We start from the raw sequence: 27986 nt of genomic DNA, 5'->3' as shown, positions 1-27986 counted from the left end.
TTAAAATTTTATGCTATTATTTTTTTTTCCTAACATTTATAATTTTTTTTTTTTTTTTTGTTAGATAGATTAAGTTGCCATCATGAGTTTGCAGAATTGGTTCTTTTGGTTGAACAAAAAATCTTTTAAGGTATAATAAACTTTAGCAATCATTTATGTTGATTTGATTCCCTGCCACCAAACAGAATTACAAATTTACTCTAAAATTTTTACAGTGAATTAAACTTAATCGTTGTCGAAGCTTTAAGTTTTTTTAAATCTCTGCCATGCTTACACTGAGAAATACCCAAGGAAGTTATTTATGGAAAAAAAAATAATAACAATAAGCCTAAACATAAAAATAGTAAGCAAACAAGCATTAAAAAGACTCCAAATTTTTAAAACATATTTTTAATGCATCTTAATACAAAATAAATGACAGCCTAGATATTTACAATTAAAAACTGAACATGATTACCTGCTGAACAAATTTAAACTAGGACGATATGAAATAGGCTAGGAAATATTTACAAACTGTTTAATCAGGAATTTGGCGTTATTATTGGCATTATTTGGCTGACGTAAATTATTACTTACGTGATCATGAGTTACTTACGAATAGAATGCATATTGGGTATCATTTCAAGAGGAACTTGATCATCACACAATTCTGAGGACGTAGAGCAGAATCGGCGCTGTCCTTCATAGCTGGACAAATTAGATACTATATTTTTTTGTGAACCAACAGCATTTGTAGCATGCATATTTTGAAGAAAATCGTTCGATTTGTTGCCTTCTCTTACAAATCTTCCCAACTCAGCTTTAAATATGATATCTGCAAAAGCTGTTTGAACGAAGACACACGATCTTGGATCTAGTTTTCGCAATTTCGAAGCGACGAAATCTCCATAAATGTCAAATTCATCCCTGGATCGCTGGTGAAACGGAACTTTAGGCTGTATTGGCATATTGCACCACGAGTTTGCAGCATTTAAAACTGGAGGTACAGGTGGCAGCACTGCATGCGATGAGATTCTATTTTGGGTTGGATTAAACGTTGGTGTGATTTCAGAAAAAGAACGGCTTAAACCTGGAGGCCTCAGGCTTTCTACATTAGACGTAACTGTTGATTGGATAGGTTCGGTTATTATGTTATTGATTAAAGGTGGGAATGATGACTTCTTTATATGAGAAGGTTGATTAATCCTATCTAACGATGAGCTTTCATGAGAAAGAATGCTAAAATCTGAAGGTAAGTGTGGACTTTTCATATGAGAAGGTATTACAGGTTGGATGTTCTCTTTTCCTGATGAAGCTTGGGCATTTTCAGATCCCTTGGAAAATTGGGATCTGTTCTGAGATTGAGTAGCAGAAACACTTCTATAGTCTTTGTTTGAAAACATCCCTAATTCAGCTTTAGATATGAGGTCTGCAAAAGTATTCTGGACGAAATCCCTGGATTTCGGATCCAGATTTCGTAATTTTGAAGCGATAAATTCCCCAAATACGTCAAAGTTGTCTCTAGGTCGGAATGACTGGCTTGAATAAGACGGAACTTCAGGTTGGGTTGGCTCATTATTGAATGGACGTCCATGGCCAGTGTTATTTAAACCTTGAGTCAAAGAAGAGGACCCTGTATGAGACGAAACTCCATGTTCAATAATTGGTAAATTTTCCGAACGAGTAACATTTATAACTGAATGAGGAACACTAGATTGCATAGATTTATCCCTCTTAGAGCTTTCGGAGGCATTTAAAATTGAGGAAGATGGATCATTTTTATCAGAAACGTCGCTAGAATTGAAAGAAGCAGCAGTTTCAACTTTCACAGTTCCCAAACCTTGAGACGGCGTTGAATCTTCTACAATACCATAAGGTTGTCCACTTGGAAGTATATCTGTATTCGAGTTTGAGGATTCTGAATGTGCCGCGTAAGATGTGCTTGGCCTCTGTCCATCGATCTGAATTACGGAAGGACCATCGGCGAACGACGAATGAAATGATGAATCATCGAATGTGCTAGGTTCTAGTTCTGTTTCGATGATTTCTTGTTTTATGACGATGTCCGAATTGTCCGAGAAATTTGTCGAAGCGATATTTTGTGTTTCCATCTCTGTACTCTTAGAACATTGCATTTCAACATCTGGAATAATAGCCTCTTTATTTCCGATTGAATTTTGATCATCATTCTTCTGTTCTGATGTACTATTTGTCCCTTCTTTATACTGAAAATAAGAATGAAAATAAATTAGACAGGAACAGCAAGTAATACGTTAAACTGAAATAAATTGGATTGAAATAAATTGGATTAAAAAAAATGGAATCTTTTATTTGTTCTTTTATGTGTCACGAAAATGCGTTTTGGTATGCGTTTTCATGGCACGCTTTTGCGTATCATATCATTTCGCATATCATATGTTTTTGCATCTTTCTACATGTAATGCACAGTTAAAAAATAAAGTTAGGCGATTTAAGTAAATTTAACGAAGCAGTTAAAAAGCAAGCAATAGCAGAATAACTTTTGCTTGTTTTGAATGTTGGATGTAAAAGTAAGATCAAGTTATATTGCGTCAGACATAAAATATTGAAAAAAATATATAAATAAATTTATAATTATACGAATATATAATTATAATTTGTAATTATTAAATATATAAATAGGAAAGTTTCGTATGAGTCAGATGATTCGAAAAAATTAATTTAAAATTTACTGAGCTCGGTTTAGAAAACGATAATATTTCTTCTCACCAAGTTTCAAAACTAGTTTCTAAATCTGTGAACATATGGCGCAGCTAACTAAGAAAAAATGCAAAACAATATCTTTTTTAAATAGCGCTCATTTACAGCAACAGCGTCGTGCAGTCGGTGAACAAAATTAACAGATGGCACTACAAATATTAAAGTTGAAAAGATTTCACATGCTGTAAATAACAGAGAATTTTTCTTAGTTTGCAGCGCTATCCATTGTTGAATTTTGTATCTAATTTTGAAATTCGTTGAGGATATAATACCTAGTTTTCTGAGCAACACGCATCAAATAGTAAATTTCGTTTTTTTCCAGTTCTTTTATTATTTTTTTTATTCCAATCATTTGTCATTTTAGATACCTTGCTTACAAACATTGAAATAAAGACGCCATGAATTTAAACACAAAATATATTAACCGGTGTTTTTAATGAATGGATATTTATTTATAACAATTTTACTTCAAAGAAATAGCAGCATTTTTTTAGAATCTAAAATGATATATGCAATTATTAAATTTTTTTTAAATACGATAATAAAGATGAATAAAATACCATTTACAAAAAAATGTGTAAGATATTTCTTTGTTTTCTTATAAAACACGCGTGAATTCTTAAATCAATTTGCATACGTGAAATACAAGCAAAATATGGTAGTTTGACTAAATAAAAAAGACGATCGGTTTACGGTTGTTCGATTTCTACTAAAAAAATACGATATTTCGAACAAATATAAAAAACAAACTTCTAAAACACTTATTACGCGTAAACATGAGTGCAATATGAGTCAGAAATATTTTTCGAATGAACTAAGGGAGATTAAGAGCTTCTTCAAACATTTATAGTTTTGAGAATGTTGTATCAAAACGAGAGAAGAGGAAGGAGGACGGAGAGGAGAATGGAAAGGAGAATGAAAACGCTTAATGAAAAGGAGAATGGAAAAAAGTAATCAGAAAAGGCTGATTTAACATCAATGTTGATACTCATGTCTTTACAAAAAAATGTAGCCGATTGAAACAATTTACGACAAAATTAACCAAAACTTTGTCACATCTTCAAAATTTATATTCTAGGCAATTAATACCTAGCTTTTTTTTAACATTTCAGGTAGCGCTTATACCTGACTTTTAAATTATAAAATTCAGTTTCATAAAAGATTTAGGCATTTTCTTACCGATATCATTAAGGTATTTTATTACCTTATTCTAGCATACGTAGTATAATAGCTACATAATAATTTTGCCTTATTCTTTTTTATAGACCCACTTTAAATGTTCTCAAACTGCTGCATGATGTAAAGACATAAATATTAAACATAGAAAAGAAACATCTGATGGAGAAAAAAAAACATCCAGTGGAAAGAAAGAAATAGTTGGAATAAACATCTAGCTCAAAGAAACTTCGAGCTGAAAGAAAGATCTAAAGACGGAGATAAACATCTAGCAGAGAGAAACGGAGGAAAAAAACCACTAGTGGAAGGAGACGTCGAAAAAACAATGGAGTAGTGTGTTCACCATCATGTTGAAAGAAACATCTTACATTTAATATCGAGCTACTTAAAAAGACTGGCGTTGTTTATATGCACAAAAGCCACTACCTGAAAATAAAAAATAAAACACCAAACAAAAAAAACAAAAAAATGAAAAAACTAAAATTGTCTCTGTAAAGTCTCCTTTTGTCAACGAAATAAAAAATATAAAGATAAAAACACCAAAAAAAAAATGCATATACATAAACATGAAAATCGTTATAAAAAAGAGTAAGTGTAAATAAACAAACAAAAAATGAAGTCAGACTGGTCGAACAGCAGATGTACAGATATAGAATGGTATAACAGCAGCAGATGTATAGATTTAGACTTTTTTCAGACTGGTTAACCAGTAGCAGATATATAGATTTAGACCCGCTAAATAGCAGTAGATGTACAGATTCAGATTAGTCCATCAGAGAAATCGATGTATAGATATTCTGATTGGTCACTAGTCAGACAGTAGATAAAATCATATGGAAGTAGTTTAAATTTTCGGCCCAATAAAGTAGATCAAAATTCTGTTGCGACTCACTTTTATTTTTATGTTGTTGTTTTTTATTCATTAACAGCCAGCCAGGTGGCCGAGCGGCTAGCGTGCCTGACTGCGAAGCCATTGGCTGCGGGTTCGAATCCCGCTCTGGGCATGGATGTTTCTCTCTCTCTTTGTGCTGTCCTCTGTTGTGTGTGTGTGTGAATGTGGCCCACCCTATGAACGGGTTTGTGGCAGTGTGGCGTGGGCAATGTTACTCGCCTCCGTGACTTTGGTTCACAGGTACCCACTGGGTAACGCGAAATGAGCAACAATTCTGGCGTCTTCATAGGCAAAGATTCAAATTCCATGCCTGCCATTGGAAAAAAAAAATTCATTAACATTCAAGTATTCGATGTAAGTACCCAATTACAAATTAAAATGTTTAAAGTATGGAATCAAGCTTATGAAAGGCATATTACAGTTATTTTAGAATTAAATAAAATGTCAGTTAATTACTGAGAAATTCTCAGTGTTTCAGATGCGAACTTGGAATTCGATTTGTTCAGTAATTAAATGCTCTTAATGAAAACACACAAAAACTTTCACAATAGGTGCCAAAAGTTAATATGTTTAAGTAAGTTTAGTAGTAGTTTACAAACAGAGACCCCCTAATATTTTTTGATTTGAAAATAAACTAATATATGTAAGAAAAAATTAACCATACATAGCGGTAAACAGAGCTTTGGTAACCCTAAGATGATATCATTAAAAATTAAAACGGCAATGTTTTAATTTTTTTTTTTTTTTTGCGAAAATAGTTTCAGCTAATAGTTTTTGTTTTTCATTGTGCTTACCTTCTTTTTTCAAGAACAATACAACTTTGTAGCTGGCAAAGATGACCAACAATAGCCCAAGTAATGCAGCATTGGAGTAAGTTTTTAAATAGTATTAAAAAATTAGACCATAAACGATTTTCATTTTCACAAAACTTTCCCCATATTGACGTTTTGCCCCATTTTCAAAATAAACATGCACAGTTCTAGCTTTAGATAGGCTAAACTTATCCTAACAGTCATGAGTAATTATTTTAAATTCACAGCAGTTATGGAAATAGCATGTTATTAGAGAAAAAAAACATTATTTCATATGACGGCGAAGTTTTCGAAAAACAATCTCAACTGATCACAGTGGGAGAGGGATATTAAATACGTTTTAATCCTTTTCATTTAATTTTCAGAAATATACTGGTGATGGATATTTATTCTATTCGGCATTATATATTTCGATGCATGTAAAATATAAAGTCGTCACCCAATCAAAATTTGAGGCATTATGAGGGATTTATTTTATTTCGTTTATTTTAAAGAAACTTCTTACTTAAAAATCATTGTATATTGAGACAGGGAGAAAAAGAATGGATGGAAGCCATTTTGTAATCAGATTCCCTTATAAATAATTTTCATTGCATACTATGTATTTGTGCAAGAACAAGCAATTCCTATAACATAAACAATACGCAAAATAAAACATCGTAACTGAATCTTTTCTAAATTATTCATCTTAAATAAAACTTTTGATTCAATATTCCCGAACGCTTTTCTGTCTAAACTTTTGGAAGTATATTTTCCAGATTAATCTAAAATCCAAATCAGGTGTAGGGGAAAAAAAACAGGTTTATTCCATAGAGTTTTTGTGTCTGATTTCCTTCCTTAAAACAAAGTCTGCATAAATCAATTAGCATAATAAATGTTAGCCTCATGAATCATAAAAATTGCATCATAGTACGTGAAAATTCAATCATTCAATTAAAAGTTATTATGACGTTCTCAGTTTCATTTTGCATACGCGAGTAGCGTAGTCGAATAGAAAATCGAACCAGTGACCCCAAATCTTTAACCAGAAGCATCAAACGTGTTCTAAACTGTTTGTTACAGAGTTCGAAAAAGGAATCTACTCAATAAAGACATGTTTTTTTTTTTTTAAAGACACACATGAGATGAGTTAACACATTGAATGCCATGGGCGTTACCGGCGACCGAGCGTCACGGAGGTCACCGGTGACCGGCGAAGCCAATATTATTAGAAACACCTAATTCGAGTAAATTTTTACTTTTTTAAATATTATTATCGTTACTAAAATGGTTTGAAGAAATTAATACAATATAGAACACACAAAAATAGTTTTATTTATACACAAAGATGCCAACTTGTTCCGGATAGCGAATAAATATTTTCAAGTGGTAGTTTATTAATTGTGATTCTTTGTTTAATAAATTCAATTTAGCAGATTTATATCCACCACTATTTCTAAACAATTCATAGGCTTATATAATCACCACTTTTTTCAGATATGTCACGCTAAACCTTCTAAAAAACTAGCAAAATCTGCCTAATATTTGCAAATTTAGTTTGTAGTTATTTACCGTTGTGGCCAGACGGGCAAGACACGTTAAATTAGCGTGGCATTCAACGTGTCAATATCGAAACGGATACTCTTACCAATTGCAAGGACTCAGTTGAATTTGAAAGATTATTAGATGAAATTCCGTCTGCGTCTCCCGATGTAGCACTACTGAGGGCAGCTTGAAATTTAATTCTAAGTTTTTCTGACATCTGGGCGACGTTTAATATTTTTATGCTATGCAAATCAACAGTCTGTATGGGGATAGCAATTTGTTTCAAGTATTTTCTCTTGGATGTAGCATATGCTGTGTCATTGAAGTGTATGGAGCATATTCTGTACCGCTTATGGAGACTTTCCAGAGGTACTGATTGTAACTGTGTCATCTTTAAAATTTCGATCCACTCTTTGCACCTGAAAAAGAATTAAATAGAACAAACATGATTGATAAACAAAGAGTGTCAAAATATTAAAAAAACTCATAAAATTATACAAAGGAAATCTTTGTGCTTAAATAATATAGCCAGGCACTAGGCAGCTGTTTCGAAGCTATAAGTATGTGTGATAAAAATACGAAGCACAAATTATATATATATTATACAGCGGTTGTGAGTTCGATCCCCGCCGGCCGAAGACTCTTCGTGTAGTAAATAGTGACTGATGCACGTTAAATCTGTTGAGTCAAAAAGTCCTCCATGTTCCCATAACAAATCATACCTCTGAAGATACTGATCCAGGAGTTTCCTTGTCTTCTGGATTGGTTCAAAATTACAAGGCTAAGGAGTTGAACATTAGTAGTCGCAGACCCAAAATGGAGTCGGCCGTTCAACGACGGTTATAAAAAAATATTTAAAAGAAAAATAAATAAAGGCAACGAGCAGCGGTGGCTCAGGGGAAAGGAAACGTTTGCCTTTTAATGAGCTGATCCAGATTCGAATCCCGGCATTGACTAGTTGATGCGAATTCTACTCCCAGCTCGCCCCAACCCTTTGCCGTCGGGCTAACAGTGGTAGGTTTTCGTGGTTTTCCTCCCCATTTAATACAAATTCGGTTTAGTATCATCAATGAATCTTCTCCAAAGAATAGTTTTTCTAATGCTTGATCAGGGAGTTCCCTTATCTTCTGAGTTTGGTTCAAAATTACAAGGCTATGGAATTGAACATTCATAGTCGTAAACTCAGAACTGGTCGACTATTCAACGCGGTTTATAAAATAAAACTTAAATAAAACCTACAGGCGATGGTAATGAAATTAACCTGCTGTACATACAAAGAAAAAGTCTCTATCATGCTAACAAACGTAAAATAACTTACCGTTCAATGTCACTAGGAAATCTAAAGAATCTTCTGTCCTTAAATTTAGCTGAAGTCGCTTGGCAGACGTGGCATTTATGCCACGTTACCTTTTTCCTCTTAGAGATTTTCCTAAAAATCAAACATCAAAATACATTGTAATAACATTTATCATGCCTATTTTATTTGTATAAATATTACATACAAATATAATATTCAAAGATAATAACAGTTCAAAGAATTTCTAAAACAGGGGTTTCCAACTTACACGAGGCTGGGGGCCGCAATTAAAAACACCAGGCAAACGACGGGCCGCAACTTTATTAAAATTTTATATAGGACTCTTATGTTTTTAGGAACATTAAATATCACTGTCAGATTTTTATCAAGTTGTACAAAACAAAAGAATTGAATTACAAATCAAAATACAAAGTAAATTTTTACCTGAGAAATTAATTTTTTTACACCGTTGGTATGTTAAATTTCGCAGAAATGAAGAAATTAGGCTTTTTTTTAACGAAAGAAAAGTATTTTAAACCCATAAAGATTTTTTACGAAAATTGTCCGCAAATATATATTTATAATGTAAGTATGAAAATATATTTATATTATAAAATATATTTTAGCTCGAGGGCCACAAAGAAGGGCTTTGTGGGCCGGATGTGGCCCGCGGGCCGCCAGTTGGTAACCACTGTTCTAAAAGATAAGCAAATTTTTTTTAAAACTTCATAGAATTTGCCGCTCTATTATATAGGAAAAATTCAATAAAATTTTATGCAGCATTATGTATATATATAATTTACAGCACATATTGTTATCTGCAAAGTTTCTTTTAATAAATATTTAAGGGGTACTTTTCGGTTAGTTCGCAAGTGAAAAGTCTTCAAAATATATACATTTTCGTCACTTTTTTTTACTACTATTTTTTATTTATTTTTTTAAACTCTGAACAAAATGAATGTTTATAAAAAATGAATAAATAAAATAATAAAATAAAATATTTAAAAAAAATGAGTTTCCCGCTTACTCTAAAAGTACCATTTAAGGCTTTTTCGTCCCATGAAATAATAGCTCTTTTTTTGCGCAAATAATTGCAATTTTCATAACTGCTGTGTGTTTTCAACAGTTGTTTATGACTGTTAAGCCAAGTTTAGTTTGTCTTTAAGAAGCACCCTCTATGATAATTCTAAAAATGGCGATTTTTTATTTTCATTGGCTTAAAAATAGTCAAAAAAAAAACACTTTTTATGAATTTTCTTCAAGTGGAAAAATTACTGCTTAATTAGCAAGTTTTAAAAAATTATTTCTTTTTTAAATATTTAAGCTATTTGTCTGTTCTAAAGCTCAGATAATTCTTTGCGGTTAGATGGTGTATATATTTTTAAATTATAATTTTGCTTAGAGTCTAAGACAAACTGTCTTTTTCTTATTAAAAAATTTGTTTTTTTAACATAGAACAGTCTTAAGTAAGCTATTATAATATTGATACTTACTTGAAAACTTGTTTCTGTTCTTCTTTTTCCATCATACGACTTTTCTTCACGTTGTATTATTCTTTATTCACGTTGTATAACAAAGAAATCTTCAATCTGCTTAAAGTAAATAAACTTCAAAAACGACAACTGAGAAAAATGGCGCTTTGGTTTCAATTATCTCCTGTTTCTTAAAAAAAAAGTGCGCAGACGCGGCAACCAGCTAGGTCACTTCTTTCTTGCTCCGAGAACCCACCCAGGTAGTCTGACAGGTGGCGCCGCAATCGTGACAATCACAGAACAGATGGGGAAGAAAGATGAAATTCCACTTACGCACTTCAAGGTTGTTTTTCAATGGTTCTGTATTGACGCTTAAAATAATATTTTTATACTAATAATAAGCTGTTTTCGGAACTGTTGTGAGTTGCAACAATTACTCATGACTGTAAGATCAAGTTCAGCCCATCTGTAGCCAGCGCCATCTGTATGGTAATTCTGAAAATGGCGCAGAAACATCAGTATTGAGAAAAGCCACAGTTTTGAGAAAAAGAGAAGCGTTTGTGGTCTAACTATTAAATATTAAAAACTTACTCTAATGCCAAGTTACCTCTAGGCTCATAAAAATTTGTAAAAAGTTGGAATAAGGCATTGATTTAGATAATTTTTTGTCCTGGCTGGAAAATGTCAGACCACGAATTTCAAAGAACAAGATTCGAGTAAGAAGAACGGCGAGTCAGAAATCACAAGTTCGAAAAAACCACTGGAAGAGGGAATTCGAGCATTTAAAAATATTTTAAAGACAAAATTTACAACTTAATTTTAGGTGTATTACGTTTTCTACCCTCATTATGCAAATGTTGTTCTTTTTTGATTGGATGTTAAATGTGCTTGTACATATGTAAGACAAATCAAGATTAGATTTGATGATTTTCATGACGGTATGGAGTGACTTAAGTTACCTCATGTTATAGAGAGTAGAATACTCTCGAGGACTGTTTTCTCGTTATGTGATGTCTAAGTTTAGTTATAATTTTTCTTGCTTAATAAAAATTCTTTTAAGTTTAAAGATGACTTTTTCATTATGCTTGCTTACCATTTTCCACTACGCACTAAACTATGCCAGCAGAAAATGTCGCCGAATAGGCAATTTTCAAAAGAATAGGAGGGTTGTGTGTTCTAAGGAGGGCTTGCTCGCTAACCCCTGTGGTGGCAACACATTCATCTTGCTTTTTTTCTCTTTATAATTCAAAAAATTTTCAAAAAAGAAAAAAAATCATTTTGTTTATAAAATGCCTAATTATTAACACCTTTTGATAATATGTTAATTGCAACAAAATGAATCATTACTTAGATTTGAAAAATTATCAACTCAACTTGAAAAAACAAATTTACTTTGAAATCAATCTCTAACGATAACCTTATATTGCATAACAGTTCGAACTTCAAATGGTTTTCATCTCGAGACATTTATATTTTTAAAAAAATGCGATACAAATATTATGATTTGAATCTGGTAGCATATGATCGCTTTACTTATTGTTTTTTTTTTTTATTTCATTTTATCTATTTCTTTCGGTTTACCTTCGACATTAAATCAAGCACGAGCTAATAAAACGAAGATGACGAGAAAGATCATGGAGGATTGTGTGACTCGACAGATTTAACATGCATCAGTCACCATTTACTGCAAGGGGAATCTTCAACGGGCCTGGGATCGATCCACGAACTCTTGGACATGGACCTAGAGCCCTACCAACCAGGCTATCCCGGCCCTCTGTACAGTAAGTTTATCAGATTTGTATTATAGGGCGGGGCAGCCTGGTTGGTAAGGTGTTGGACTTGTGTTTGAGAGAACGAGAGTACTAATCCAGCCTACCAAAGTATCCCCGTGTATTAAAATGGTGATTGGTGCATGTTAAATCTCTCGGGGTGACTTAGTACTCCATGCTCCCACAGCAAATCAAAACCTCTGGCGTTACTGTTCCAGGAGTTCCCTTGTCCTTTGGATTGTGTTCAAAATTACAAGGCTACGGAGTTAAACACTGGTAGTCGTAAACTCAAATTTGGGTCGCCTGTTCAACGACAGTTATAAAATAAAATTTTTATTATGAGCAGCGCTCGTCTACCAATGTAGACCCGAGTTCAAATCCCAGGGATGGCTGGTCGAGACGAATTCCGCACCCGACTCACGATGACCACAGTGCTGACATAAAATATCGTCAGTGGTGTGGACCATGGATTACAGTCCCCTTGCCGTCAGACTAATCGAATAGAGGGAGGTTTTTGTGGTTTTTCACCCAATGTTACACAAATGCGGGTTAGTTCCATCAACAAAGCCCTTCACAAAGGCAAATTTCTCACAATACTTGATCCAGAAATGCCCCTGTCTACTGAATCAGGTTCAAAATTACTAGGCTACTACGGAGTTGAACATTGGGTTAAACGACGGTTAAAAAATAATTTTTTTATATTTTAGTTACAAAAACTGGGAAAAGGAATTAAGTAATCAATTACATTTTGAATCAATAGAAGCTGTTAAAGAAAAAAAATTATCACTTGCATTTTTAGAGCTTCGTTTCATTTCTTGATTAACCAAAGTATTATAGATTGATTATCAATAAAAATGGATAAATAGAAAAAATACAATGAATCGCTAATCGATTAAAATTCATTTAATAATCGCACTAAATTGATAGATTATTCTAATATAATTAATTAGTTCCTATTTTAATTATTTTTTCCGTGTCATAAATTGACTGAAATTGATAATATGACGTTAAACTTCAACTGAATATTGTTGAAAATATTAATTTCATTAATTTGTTGACATTAAAGTTAAAAAAAAAATTAAAAAAAGACATAAGCCATCAATAAATGGACAAAATTAAATTAAAATTTTCAACTTTTATAAAACGAACCTACTTTTTTTAAAATTCTTAAACTTAAGTGTATATTTTTTAAAAGGGATAAAAAACACTTACGTATGTAAAATTATCTTGTTTCGTATTACTGTCAATCCAATTATTTGATGCAGAGAATCCTTCCAAATTTTTCCCAGAGTCATCATTTTTGTTTAAAACTGATTCATTAATTGAAACATTGACAGATCGTGATTTTGAAGACCATTCCTTTTCAAATTCAGCACATGGAGTGTTACTTTTAACTTGTTTGCCGACTTTTTCCAAATTTGGACCATCACCACGGGATTTTTTGAATTTCAACCCATGCCGCTCTTTAAAACGTGAAATCCATCCGTTCGAAGCAGTGAAATTTTCAACACCTTTTAAAGAAGCGATTTCCAGGGCTTTTTGCCGAAGAATTGTTCCATCGATTTTAATTTGCAATCCACGAGCTTGACAATACCAGTCGTACAGATGAGTCTCCAGATCTTTGTACGTAGATTCACGACCTGTCTTTCGACTTTTGGCAAAAACGCCGCATTTGTGAGCCTGCTTCCTAATTTCGTCTTTTTTTGAAATAATCGAATTCAATGTTGAAGGCCGTAAATTCAAGCGTTCAGCAATGTGAACTCTTTTCTCAGATGGGTTCTTTTCAACTTCTTCAATGATTTGAATTTTTTCTTCTAAAGTACGAATCTGTTTGGCCATGTTAGTTGCAGCTAAGTGACAGAAACTATTTGCAGTATCGTATTAGAATCTTAACTGAAATGAGAGTTGAATTAAAAGGCAAAATGTCAAACGGCAAAATGTCAAACTTACTACTTTCCATAAGAACGCGTGCGATATAATTTAGAACAATCAGCATCTTAGTTAAGCTTGTTTTCCTTTTTACCCGCCGATTTCCATTTTAATTTAAAGCAGCTATCATTATTAATAGAATGTGCAATCGAACATCTCTCGTGCATTCTATATCATCAATAGAACAAATTTCTCATAACAATCGATGCGGAAATCTGTTCCGTGGTATCGTATTTGTGACGCGCCAGACGATGTATACGGAGGAACGAAAGATGCGGGAAATATCGATCAACAGAGTAGGGTTGCCGATTTTAGTGGAGCCAGAAGAAAAAGCCGGTAAATTTTCTACTGTGTTTTTCGAATATCTTTCGCCAAGTAATTGTCTTACATTTGATTCAACTGTTCGCAAAAACACGTATCTTAAAATAGTCATTAAATGCCTCACGTCACCCAAATCCCTTTTAGATTAGAATGAATAGTTAAAAAAAAGAGGAGTTAAGCTGGAATAAACTAATATCTTATTCATGATCTTGACATTCAGTATAATTAACAAGTCAATGTGTTGGTTGTTGTTGTTCATTTACGTCGCACTAGAACTGCACAATGGGCTATTGGCGACGGTCTGGGAAACATCCCTGAGGATGATCCGAAGACATGCCATCACCATTTTGATCCTCTGCAGAGGGGATGGCACCCCCGATTCGGTAGCCCGACGACCTGCACGCGAAGTCAAGCACTTTACGGTAGCACAGTTTAACGAGGACCAATACCGCACACCTTCGGTCCCTACGCAGACTGATCCAAGTGGTCACCCGCCCGCAAACTGACCGCAGCCAGGGATGCTTGACTTCGGTGATCTGATGGGAACCGTGTCTTAACGATCAGTCCACTGCGGGACGTCAATGTGTTGGAAAACACTATCTGTATTATACTATTTCATGCGTATGTAATGACAGTGCATGTGTATAATTGCACTTTTATAAACAACTTTTAGTTTATTTACTTATATTAAAATAAGACAACACGGATACATAATTACACGTTTATAAACAACTTTTAATATATCTTCTTATATTAAAATAAGACAACACGGATACATAATTACACGTTTATAAACAACTTTTAATATATCTTCTTATATTAAAATAAGACAACACGGATACATAATTACACGTTTATAAACAACTTTTAATATATCTTCTTATATTAAAATAAGACAACACGGATACATAATTACACGTTTATAAACAACTTTTAATATATCTTCTTATATTAAAATAAGACAACACGGATACATAATTACACGTTTATAAACAACTTTTAATATATCTTCTTATATTAAAATAAGACAACACGGATACATAATTACACGTTTATAAACAACTTTTAATATATCTTCTTATATTAAAATAAGACAACACGGATACATAATTACACGTTTATAAACAACTTTTAATATATCTTCTTATATTAAAATAAGACAACACGGATACATAATTACACGTTTATAAACAACTTTTAATATATCTTCTTATATTAAAATAAGACAACACGGATACATAATTACACGTTTATAAACAACTTTTAATATATCTTCTTATATTAAAATAAGACAACACGGATACATAATTACACGTTTATAAACAACTTTTAATATATCTTCTTATATTAAAATAAGATGATACGGATAAATGATTATACTCTAGTAAACAACTTTTAATTTGCCTTTTTAAATTAATATAAGTTAATACGGTTACATGTTTATACTTTCGTAAACAGATTTCTTTCCTTTCGAAATTTTGTGCATTGTACAGTAAGCACTTTTTCAATCAAACCAATTATCTTATGATTTGACCTTTGTTGGGCTGCGATGGTTCAGTGCTTAAGGTACTGGGTTCAGTGATAAAGGCATTGTTAAGAGCTGGGGTTCGTTCTGCAACTGTGCCCATCATTTGTGCTTCATTTACGTTGTTTGGCTTCATTTATATTAATTTTAATTAATATTGAAACTGCTATTACTATGTTTCTCAGTGGAGAATTGAAGCCCATCCAGCTTCAGATTGAAGGGTACCAGCTTGTCAGGAAAGTAAAAGCGGCCTGTGCACAGTGCTGACTACATTGCCACAATCATGCCGATGGTTAAAGAATTGTGTAGCCTTATCCACAATTACCCTCTGGCCCACAACGGGCTGTTGCGGAGTTTTTTTTTTTTTTTTTACTCTTGATGCTTTGAAAACTAAACTTGAGAAAAGTAATTTATTACCTTATTTCTTTCGTTCTGAAGTGAGTGTCTAATGTTCTCGAAGCTTGGAAATTTTGCTGAAATTTCTGATTTAGTTGCAGCACATAGAGATGTTCTAAAAAAGAAATATTCTAATTAGCTAAAACAATTATTCACTTTTTAGAACATAACTTTTAGCTTTAAGTTTAAGCTTAAGTTAATGTAAAAAAAAAAAAATATTCAAATGTGCCAAAATTAAATAAAGCCAAGGATGAGATTAACCCCTTAACGATCGGTTACCTTTCAAGAAAACGGTCATAAAAGTGCCTATTTTTTATCTCTGAAAATTGATTAGTGCTGACATTTAGTTTAAATAAACTAAGTATCTACAATTGCCTTAAAAATATCCTGAAACTGCCATCTGGTGTGCAAAATGAGAAATAAAATGTTTTCTGGGAAAAAGAAATTAATTAGTTTTATTCTTATTGGCGTGTTACTACTGAACACTACAGCCAGGAAATATCACGGGAGCGAGAAATAGAGGGCGAAACCTCACCCCGTCATTTTCACGGGAGCGAGAAGGAACGCTAAAAAAGCGGCTTTATTGAAAAAAGTTGTAAAAATATATGATAAATGTAGTAAAATACACGATAATAAACACTAAGTTGCTAATTTCTACTATTAGCCATTATGGTTCTTGTTTTCTGCTGGAGTTGTTTTTCTGACTTTAAATTAAATTTAATTTAATTAACAGTTGAGTTATTTGTTCATTCCTAAGAAAAGAATTAAATTTAATAAATCCTTTTTCATATTTGATCTTAAATCATTATAAATGTATTTTAAATCCAAGAAAAATTTTTCTACACCGTCTATACTAATGGGCAATGTGGCATGCCTTTGGAAAAACTAACTGTAGGATACAATGAAATCGCTGGAACCCCTTGGAGCTCCAACACCAAGGCTGCAGAGTAGTCGTAAATCTAAAAATTGGGTCAGCTGTCAAATATATATGAAATATGAAAAGCAATAAAATATGAAAAGTTCATTAAAAATTGATATGTAGATACTTTAAGATTTTGAAAAGCATTGCAACTCCAAGTACAATATCTAAATTAAAGCGAGCATTGAAGGAGTAAGGATTGCTCTTTCTCTGACTACCTGAGTCATGACATGATTTACCTTCTCGAACAACAAATGCAAGATGAAGTTCAAATTTGAATGAATAGATTCATCAGCCATCAGAGCAGTTTATTCTCCTGCCTGTATTTACTATTCAAAGCAATGATATTGATTATTCATATGATGAATTAATTCATCATATGAAGGCAAGAGGGAAAAAACTTTCTTGCTATCAATATCATTGCTTTGAATAGTAAATCCAGGCAGGAGTCACTTATTTAGTCAACATGTAGCACTTAACTCAGTGACTTATTTAGTCAACATGTAGCACATTCTTGGAACTCTTTTCTAGTGACATACATAGACTTAGGTGCGCCCCCTGCAGGGTTTATAAATGTGCTCTATCTTAAGGCCTGTTTATACTGCCCAAGCTCTTGAATCGGAGAAATTAGTAGAATTTCTTTGTATGGATAGTGTCGACGAATCATCCAATTTCTTGAATACCACTGATTGGTCAGAAGAAAAACTTGCGCATTGTTCATGTTCAACATTATAAAATCATACTTACATGACTAAACTCAAATAAAATCATATAATAACACAAATAGATCGTAACAGATTAAAGACCTGTTTAGACGATCCAATTTCTTGGACAGAGATTGATTGATATTGATGGAAACTTGTTTTGCTTTGAGCTTGGATCGTGTAAACAATCATCCAAGAACTTGGTCCAAGTTCTTGGACCAAGAGCATGTTCTACTTTCCATCCAAGTTTTTTCTCCCTTAACCAATCAGCGTCTTAGGTTTTGTGACGTCAACAAGCAGGAAGCAAATTATGCCATTTTGTTGTCGGTTTTCATATATTTTAGTCCAAATAAATTGATCTGTTGCGGTTTATTTGCGTTATTATGATTTTATTTGAATTTATTTAGTAATTTTAAACTTATGTAAGTATTATTTTATAATGTTGAATATGAACAATGCGCATGCGCAAGTTTTTTTTCAACGAATCAGTGACACTCAAGAACTTGGATAGTGTCAACGAATCATCCAATTTCTTGGGCAGAAAAATCCGTCCAATTTCTCGGATTCAAGAAATTGGACCGTGTAAACAGGCCTTTACTTATTTTCACTGAAATATATGAAAACAAACAACAAAATGTCACAATCTGATGTCTGATTGGTGACATCACAAAACTTAAGAAGCTGATTGATTAAGGGAGAAAAAACTTGGATGGAAAGTAGAACATGCTCTACTATCGTACAAGAAGTTGGACCAAGTTTTTGGATGACTGTTTACCCGATCCAAGCTCAAAGCAAAACAAATTTCCATCAATATCAATCAATCTCTGCCCAAGAAATTGGATCGTCTAAACAGGCCTTTAGACTTAAATTTTTAAAATTATAATGTGGAACAAAAACAATAAGGAAGGTATACATTCGGGAATTTATAATCGCACATTTTATTTTAATTATATTAACTTAAATTATTTTGATTTTAATTAATAAGAAATTAATTCTTGCGATGGAAAGAAAAGTACTAAATTGGAACGTTGTATATACTTAACTTGCCACATTTTCAATGAAATTCATCTTAATAATACGAGAAAATATCTCACTATGTTACAGTAATTATATTCAAAGTTTATTTAAATTATATCCCCCCCCCCATCCCTGAAAAAAATTACAGTTATTTTAATTATGTTCTAGCACTGCTGCGGGCATGGCCGCAGATTGTGCACCCCTACATAGTGCAATTAATCATGAGTCACTGGTGTAAGTAACACCCCCGTTTCGTGGGGGGGGGGGTGTTATTTACAATATATATATATATATATATATATATATATATATATATATATATATATATATATATATATATATATATATATATTATCAAAATAAAAAAAGAAACATTTTTGAAATTATCAAAATAGATTATTAAACCTTGTTTAGCTTGATAGCTTTTTGTGCGACTTTTAATTTCTAATGGATAGTATTTAAATAACAATATTGTACATCATGCTTCATATAAAATTACATGAATAAATTTTAATGATAGATATTGCTACATTATTTTATATATTATTTTGATTTTTCATTTATGTGACCACATTCATAGTGAATTCCTACTTTAGCTGATTACCATTATTGATATTGAAGTCTCGTACCGCTATTTTCATTAGCATATTAATCGCCTAAGACTATTAAGACTTCATCTTAATATACAATAATCCAGCCATTCGACGAACTCATTAAAAATATTTTCTTTTCCGCTGAATTTCTGACTATGAATTATTCAGCTAATTTAATGTTCTACGCATAGTTCTTAAAAATATTTAATTTTTATTAAATTTAATACATAGTTAACAAAATTTAAATACATTCCTCATTTGGGAACAAATGTAGTTAATTTAACATGAACTTTAAATTCATTATAGAGACATAATCAAATAAAGACTTACTCGCACATTCTCTTGACAGGAACGGCATTTTTATAAACAGCTTCTCGTTCCATGCTCTTTGTAATAAATATCCATTCCTTGATCGCCTTTGCATCATTTTCATGATTATGAGGCCCTGATACTGAAATTATTTTATTATTTTTGGTTCGAAGGCGTGCAGAGCAATGAGGCTTGGAATGTCTGCAACGCCAAAATTCTACTCCGTTGTTTTGTCTCTTAAAACTATAGGTATATTCGTTGTGCACTAGCATTCTACCTCCTCTCTGGGAACTTCGGAAAAAGAAATTATTACTTCCGGTCGCACTTGTGGCTGACATTGCTGCAAATGATCTAGGATAAAATATTCATGGCTTATTAGCAAACGCGCCAGATCGTACCCACAAAAAGATAACCCTATAGCCTCTGTAACTCTGTGGGGGGGGGGGGGATTTGAGCTGAGGAAGGTGGATCATCCTGACCTTAGAGGAGTAATTTAGGTAGAGAGAACCAGTCCCCCATCCCTCGTTGCAAAGAACATCGTCACGTGATTCCTCTGGACGATTTTCCCTCCAGTAAACCCTCTCCCCATTCTTTTCCTATGGAGGTGAATTGATGAGCTGTGTTTTTAACTATGAAATTTAAAAAAAATGCTGGTATACTGCTGTGCATTTGGATGCAACGAAAAATTCATTAAAGGAGGACCTTTTACATTTAGCAAGAAAGATTTTTATTCTTTTATATTCAATTATAAACATTTATTTTCGATTTATATGTTAGCACGTCAAGTTATGGAATGAAATTAATTGGTTTTTAACTAGCAAAATATCAATTATTTTTATATATTTTTATTTAAATTAATAGATTATAATGTAGTTAACATTGATAGGCATTTTCATTACAATTAAATTTCATATCGATACAAATATTCTGATATTTTTACTCCTTTTCTAATAAAGCGCGTGCATCGGATTTGGCGCATTTCTTTCACGCCAATGTTTGCAAACAGATCGCTTTAATTTTCGCTTTAATCGCTTTCATTTTAAAATAATTTTTTGTAATAATTTCAAGCGAATTTAATTATATATATTAAACGATTTAATTATATATTTAATACATTTCATGCAAAAAATAATTTTTTGGATCAAAACTAAAATTATCTTTTAGAAATTCCGTTATTAAATAAAATTTATAAGCCGAAGAATATATTTCTTATTATTTTATTACATAGGAAAAATTGTTTGGATATTAATATTTATTTAGGAAGCTTTATATTTATTACTGTACATTTATTATTGAAGAAAATATTAATTAGGTTATTATAGGTTCTATTATTAATAATAGGTCCAATTATTAAATAATTGTTATAGGATTATAAAAGGTGTGGCTATTTATTATTATCATTATATGTATTTAATTTTGATTTCGAGAAATAAAAAGGGAATCATTCTTTTTGTGAATATCAATTAATTTTTTTAATATAAAATTACAAGTAGCTGTCGAGAGCTATCAATGTTTCAAACAACTGGTAGACAGTATGTTCTTATATGGAATTTCGCAATACTTTTTTTTAAAAATAAGATAAAGGGACAAATAACAAGACAAAAATTTGGTATTTTAATTCAAATACTTTCATCATGTTATGTTAACTCACTAAAATTTTAATTGTATGCATTGGTTGAAATAAATTATTATCGCTGATAACACTGATAACATATTTTATAATTCATGTCAGAATGTAACATAAAAAAGACATGATGTATTTTTAAAAATTAAATGTATTTCCTAACTTCGCAAATTACATTTTATTTCTTTTTCCTTATTAAAATTTACAGATTATAAAGTAATGACTTAGAAAATATTTTGCATATCAAGCCAGATTGTTCTTTCAAATGGATAAGATGATTTTCTTTAAACAAAGATTGACAATGAAAATATATTTCTTAGTTCAAGCCGTAATGTAATATAGAACAGAATGATAATGTATTTTTTTAACTATTTAAAATAAAATATTGATATCCAATTATTTTCTTGCTGTTCTTTAAATTCTATTGAAGGAACTAGTTATTTTTTTTATTTAACTCTTATGACGCTTTGACAAAAATAATTAATACCTATAATCATTTGCAATTAGTTCTTTATATTTTAAATGCTTTCAAATGTATGTTCGATTCAAAAAATCATTATTTTTATTTCATTGTCTGGCAAAGTCATACTTAAATAATATGTTATTAGCTTTTTATGATTAAGAAATTAAAAGTAAATAATTAAATGTAGCACACATACTATAATGTATTTATATTTGAAAGCTTATCTTTTACAATCACGGATAAAATTGGGAAAAAATTCAAAATAAAATAAAAGAGAGAAAAAATCTTTAGTACTCTTGAAAATATTCCTGTACGATGCAACCGCCAGCTATGAATTTTTCGCCAAAATGGAAACCCCCATCTTGGAACAAGTTTTCAGAGCCCAAACAATAGACTAGCTCTCTCTACCCTAATATCTCCTCTAAGATCCTGACCAGGGGTTTCCAACTTACATGAGGCCGGGGTCCACAATTAAAAACACAAATCAAATGGCGGACAGCAACTTTATCAAAATTTTATGTAGGACTCTTTTATGTTTGAAGGAACATTAAATATTACTGTCAGATTTTTACCAAGTTGTACTAAACAAAAATATTGAATTACAAATTAAAATTAGACTTAGATTTTTAAAAATATTTAATTGCATATTAAAAAATTCGGGCTGAAATAGGTTTAATGTGCACCCATGTATTAAACAATTAATGTGCAACAGATATCTAATTGTTAAGATATAAAATTTTAAAAAGGTTGGTATTAAAACTTACAAAGTAGTACACAAAATGTTCAATGACAAAATTGAGGTTTGTCTGCCGCAACCACCAGAGAATAGATATTTACATTTTAAATTTAAAATTTACAAATGTGTGTGTCAATATTTTCGTCCAAAATGAGTGGTTTCAAAAAGTTAAATCGGAGAATTTCTTCGAGAAAATTTCTGATACACTCATGCTAAATTATATTCACAAAATGCAAAAAAATGATAGAGAAAAGAGCAACATACACGATTATTTTTGTATTTGAATAAATATTTTCTTGGATGCAAAACCTGAGAAATTTTTTTTTTTTTGCACCGTTGGTAAATTTCACAGAAACGAAGAAATTAGGTTTTCATAAACGAGAAAAGTATTTTAAACCCATATAGATTTTTTTACGAAAATTGCCCACAAAAAAATGACAACTAATATATTTTAGTTCGCGGGCCACAAAAAAAGGCTTCGCGGGCCGCCAGTTGGAAACCACTGATCTTGACCATCTCTTTGGAACTCTCGTTTGTGTGTGCGTGTGGGGGGAATCTTGGACCGATTTAGCTGGATACTAACATTGCTTATTAGCAGATTTCCCTAACAACTAATTCTTTAAGAAGAGATTACGAAATTATTCGTATAAGAATTATGCTACAATTAAATTTGCGCGCATAGTCGTGATTGAAAAATAAATACAAAAATCAAATATAATCTTAATATTCGTAAAATATATATTTAATAAAACAGTAGTATAATTGTAAATTATCGAATAAATAAATAAAGATTATAGTGATCAAAAATAAGTTTAAACGACGCGATATAAAAGCAATTAAAACTTTTGACATTAAAAAAACTGAAAATTCTTCTGAAATTGTTTTACAAAATGTTTATAAAAAATCACTATAATAAAGAAAAATATAATTATATTGTACGTGTATTAAATTAAATAACTAAAATTAAAAAAGAAATTAACATAATTAAGTTATAATCGAAATAATGAAAAAAAAAAACATTAACGTTTTTAAAAATACCATAAAAAAGTTGAGCATAGAATTTTTTGGTAAATTTATTAAGCATTTACTAAAATTATTAATTTTTATTCAAATTGAAAATAGCTTTTAGAGGCTTTAAAGAATATAACTTAAATGTAAAAAAAACTGTAGTTTTGAAAACTTTTGAGGGAGCTAACTTACTTATGCCAACTGGTATAAGTTGAGTATCATAATTAAGAAAAATTTAAATGCGCATAAATGTAAACCAACATTAAAACCTTTGAGAACTTATATTTAAGAATCATTGCATTATAAGAAATTAATAATAATTAATAACTAAACATTAATGACGTAACATATATTTAATTGAATAACTACAAACTAAAATTATTAACTAATATCAATTTATAATTCATGGAAATTTATGATTTTTAAAACACCATTTACATTAAGTGATAAATATAGAATTATCTCATTTAATTTTTGATAAGTTTGCAAGAATTGGCAAGTAAGAGGTGATAAGGGATAATTTTCTAGAACCCCTCTCCAGGTTTCATCTTAGTTCTTCACCCCTCTGATTTTGACAGTTGAAGACTGATTGAGGATTATGCCCATTGAAGAACCAGATAAGTTTTGGGCAGAGATAGCAAGAACATGGTAAATAACACCCCACCCCCCGCGGCGGGGGGGGGGTGTTCTTTACACCATTACTCTATCATTTATAAAATAGATAACTAACAAATAAGGGTGGTCCCCACACAACATTATGCCCGAAGAAAAAAGAATGAAGCAGGGATTTGAATAATTTGTGGGCCATTTGATTAATTTCAGAATTGTCAGTTGTTTATTGTTAGTTTTGTTACTAATAAGAGTTTCTAAGAATCATGTATTCACTTATAAGAACTAATACAGGTGCTTTGAGCTTTCTTTTTTTAATAGTGTATGAACTTCTTAGTTACAAGTCTGTTTGTGCCTGTTTTATTTGAGCCTTCTGACTTATAAACACCAAAAAAGGAATTAAGTTGACAGACTTTTTCATACAGAAATGATAAAGAAAAATTTAAAAGAAGAAAATGTGAAGAAAATTGCTAATAATAGATATTAAAATTTATCGTTTAGTATATTAAAAACAAAATTGATGATGCATATCTCTTTCAAGCGTTTTTTTCGAATTATCCGCGATTCGTAAGCCACTCAATTGCGCGAATTATCGAAATTTTATTAACGAATTTTTTGATCGGAAAACTAAATTAACAATCGAAATATTTTTTTCACAATGAAGAAGCTATCTAACTGCAACAAATTTTACAAGAAAATTGAAATCCAAATTTTAAAGAAAATTTAGATAATGAAATGAAAAGATTAAAATGAAAGTTGATGATTTAAAAAAATAATAATAATAATAACCACTAAAATTCATTAACTTCATTTTTTAACTAAAAATCCTAATCATTCATTTTGGAAATTATCACGCCGATGGAAAATATAGCAACATTTACTCAGCTTGAGGTTTATCTTCAATTTTCGTCGTTCTTGCAGAAAGTTGAAATTGAAAGCTGGAATTTCTTACAACTAATTCGCTCTCTCTACTTAAGGCACCAATCTCGTAATTTATTTTATTTCCGATGCATAATTTGTCTTCAGTTTTCAGCATTTTATTTACACAATAGAAATTTCTTGATTTTAAAAATTAATATGTAATAACATCATTTTTTTTAAATCAAAAGTCCTAATTATGTACTTTTGAACTAATCACACCGATTAAAAATAATGCAACATTTACTTAGCTTGAGGAAGGGTTTCTTTTTTCAATATTTGTCGTCTTTACAGAAAGTTGAAATCGAAAGCTGGAAAGCACTCAATACGATCTTAATTGTTTCTGGACCTATAGTCTGCTCAATGAGAACTGATAGTGGAAGTAAATATAAGGGTTGCTGTTTGATCGTCAACGTTTGCCACTTCAACGGTTTTTTCGCTGAATTGGCGATTTCGTTTGAATCGACAGAGCTATCGCTTTTATAGAAAAACAAAAACGATATTCGGTTTTTGATACCTTAAAATTAGGTAAGAAAGTGCAAAATTAAAGTTTTTACATGAAAATACTTTTCTAATTGTTTCAGTAAACACATAATTTTATTTTAGGAATAGTTTTAACGTTTTTTTTTTCTTCTTTTTTTAAAGTTTAAATTAAATTAGTTTTAATTTATTTTGCATAAATATCTATGCAAAACATAACTTCTATAATTCCATCGTAAAAGTCGTATAGAATTGAAAGAATATGTTAAAAAAATACTCTTTATTTTCATAATTAAATTTTTTTTTAAATTTATTAAAAGTTAAACTATATTTAAAATTGTTTTATGTTTTATTGATTGATTTAAAAATATATTTGAAGGAACTGCATCTATTTGTATTTTTAAAATGTTATCTTTATTTTTCTAAGGGAAGTGTTACGAAAATAATTACACTAAAAGAAACTTGGAACTTTTTTATGTCTCACAAAATCTTTTGTTAAGAAAAATATACCCACTTAACCTATAAAAAAAAAAAAAAACAGTTTGTGAACCTCGAACTCAATAGGTTTTAGAAAATAGAATGAAGTATCAAAATTATTTAATTTTACATGACATTTGAACTTCTGTAATTAATTAACAACTGTACCGAAAACAAAAATAATTATATTAATCTACGCAGAAAAGAACAAAATTTTAAGAATTTCATCTTTTTCAATGAGTGAGCTGTTCCGTCCGTCCTCGTTTTTGATGTTTGAAGCCTAATTTTTTTTTAACAGGGAATAAAATGTCGTTCTTTTAAAGTTTGGTAAATGAGAATCATAGTTCACAGCTTTGAGAACTATGTTTATTGTCGGAATGTTTAACTATGTTTATTACGGCGGAAAAAATCATGAACTTTTCTTCTTCAGCATTTTTGTCGAATACGTCAATGTCCTCCAAAAAAGTTTTACGAGATTTAGCCCTCTTCGGTGAATGTAATATACCATCCCTTTTATATTCTTTAATAATTCTTAATTCTGAAAGCAGAAGTTGTACCAACTCTCGATGCAGAAGCCGCATGGTCAGCCACATCAATGATTGGAACAACTGGTTTTGAATGCACTTCTGTTTTATAAATGTTCAATAATATTTTCTTCTCATTTTTACTTATGTAAGATTTCTGCTGCTGTTTTTTAGGAGGACTTAATTAAAGCCATCTCTTTATTTTCCATGAAACACCTTCAAAAAGACACCACGGTGCGAAAGAAACAACCGTCTTAGAAGTAAGATTTTTTGATACTGATAGGCGCTATTTGTCATTATTCCGGCGCCAAGCAGACAACGGTATTGCGCCAAATAGCACGCCGCTTTGTTAACTTATAATTTATAACATTTATATTACATATTATAATTTATAACATTTGAATTAAGTCTAAAATAGGGTGCATTTTTAAATCTTGAAGAGGGGCGCACCTAAGTCTATGTACGCCACTATGAAATGCCTAGTTATTCTATAAAATAAATAAATCATACACTTTAACAGTAACATATATATATATATATATATATATATATATATATATATATATATATATATATATATATATATATATATATATATATATATATATATATATATATATATATATATATATATATATTAAAAAAACATATTTTATTTTAATTAAATGGATGCAAAGCGCACCTGACTATCAATCATTATTTATACTATATCTATATCTAATATCACTATTTATGCTATACCTAGTTATTCTATAAAATACATTAATATCAAAAAGTAAACAAAAGCAATGCAAAAAAAGAATTCTAAAAAAAATTATCGAACAGCAGCGGTCGCCATAGCAACGTATGCAATGACGACGCATGCGCACTGTTTACTATTATTCGTGAAAAGTGTGATGATGTCCAAATAAGGTGCGCACGCCATCAAACACAAAACAACACCCATTTTGTAAATGGGTAATAACTTGCAAGTGATAAAACTATAAGAAGTATGAAAAATAAACTTACTTGTAAAGTTGTTGCACAGATAGCTCTGGATTTTCTACCACTTTTCTTTTCAATTCATTGACAAAAGACAGCCTTAGTATTCGCCCTTCATCTTGTGGGTGACTATGATTATTACAAAAACCTTGATATTCTCCATTAATGATGTAAATTCTAGCTTTACAGCCTTTATGTTTATCAATACAGCACCACGCTTGCCTATTGCCCGCTAATTTAGCATGGAAGTAATAAAGATATTTATTGTGTTGGAGAATTTTTTTACCAAATTTTGACTTGAGGTAAGTTATCCTAGCCTCCATTTTACAGAACACCGTTCCTAACAGCTGGCGGTTAAAATTTTCAACAGTTATAAGAGATTTTTAAAGGAACTCTATAATTTGAAGTTTTTTTCCTCAGCCAAATGCTCCCCACTTCTAAAACTCATGAACGCCTGATTTTTCATTTAACACGAAGATGGATTGGACACATTGTTAAGATTGTCCCTCTATCCGTTTCAGGGAAGAAACGGCCTTAGGAAAGGAGTATAGTAGGGGCAAAAGGGCAAGCCCTATTGTCACTATAGACACCGGCTGGAAAGAAAACCGGTTGAGTTTCTTGCTAAGAAACAGTTCAAGAACGTGACGTCATTCCCTCATGGAACTTCATTCCCGGTAGCTCATGGTAGGGTCCCATCGAACCCCCCATAATTATCATTCGTCGAAACTATGCCCTTTAAAAAAAAGTATAAATTCGAATAATATTTCTTTTTTTTTCGATTAGTAGAAATATC

At 31.2% G+C, this 27986-nt stretch overlaps 2 protein-coding genes across 10 annotated transcripts in view; one reads left to right on the top strand and one right to left on the bottom strand.

Moving 5' to 3' along the window:
* Positions 1-27986, top strand: part of LOC107450680 (uncharacterized) — a 147274-nt gene that overhangs the window by 14530 nt on the left and 104758 nt on the right. The window lies entirely within an intron of this gene.
* Positions 375-27789, bottom strand: LOC107450749 (uncharacterized). Of its 9 annotated transcripts, none has more exons than XM_087164347.1 (4): positions 27221-27786; positions 19395-19724; positions 15853-15946; positions 375-2204 (listed from the first exon to the last, which is right to left on the bottom strand). In XM_087164347.1, the coding sequence occupies exons 1-4, from the start codon at positions 27514-27516 to the stop codon at positions 588-590; spliced, it is 2337 nt and encodes a 778-aa protein (XP_087020473.1). In that variant the 5' UTR covers positions 27517-27786; the 3' UTR covers positions 375-587. The 9 variants fall into 9 exon arrangements, with proteins under 9 accessions (XP_087020473.1, XP_087020475.1, XP_087020478.1 ...); XM_087164349.1 differs by lacking the exon at positions 27221-27786 and adding an exon at positions 24695-25231; XM_087164352.1 differs by lacking the exon at positions 27221-27786 and adding an exon at positions 24766-25227.

The sequence above is a fragment of the Parasteatoda tepidariorum genome, chromosome 5 (genome assembly GCF_982258835.1).
Source record: "Parasteatoda tepidariorum strain Cologne lab strain chromosome 5, Ptep-v5.0, whole genome shotgun sequence".
NCBI lineage: Eukaryota > Metazoa > Arthropoda > Arachnida > Araneae > Theridiidae > Parasteatoda > Parasteatoda tepidariorum.
The sequence above is the reverse complement of the archived record's forward strand: the minus strand, read 5'-3'. Positions and strand labels throughout refer to the sequence as shown.

What these genes read in the sequence shown, in the direction of transcription:
- LOC107450749 (XM_087164347.1), bottom strand. Translation starts at nt 27,516, where the DNA reads ATGGAGGCTAGGATAACTTACCTCAAGTCAAAATTTGGTAAAAAAATT. An exon ending in TCTGTGCAACAACTTTACAA is followed by an intron (nt 19,725 to 27,220) that starts GTAAGTTTATTT and finishes ATTTTATCCTAG; the next exon opens with ATCATTTGCAGCAATGTCAG. An exon ending in TTCAGAACGAAAGAAATAAG is followed by an intron (nt 2,205 to 15,852) that starts GTAATAAATTAC and finishes TCTTATTTTCAG; the next exon opens with TATAAAGAAGGGACAAATAG.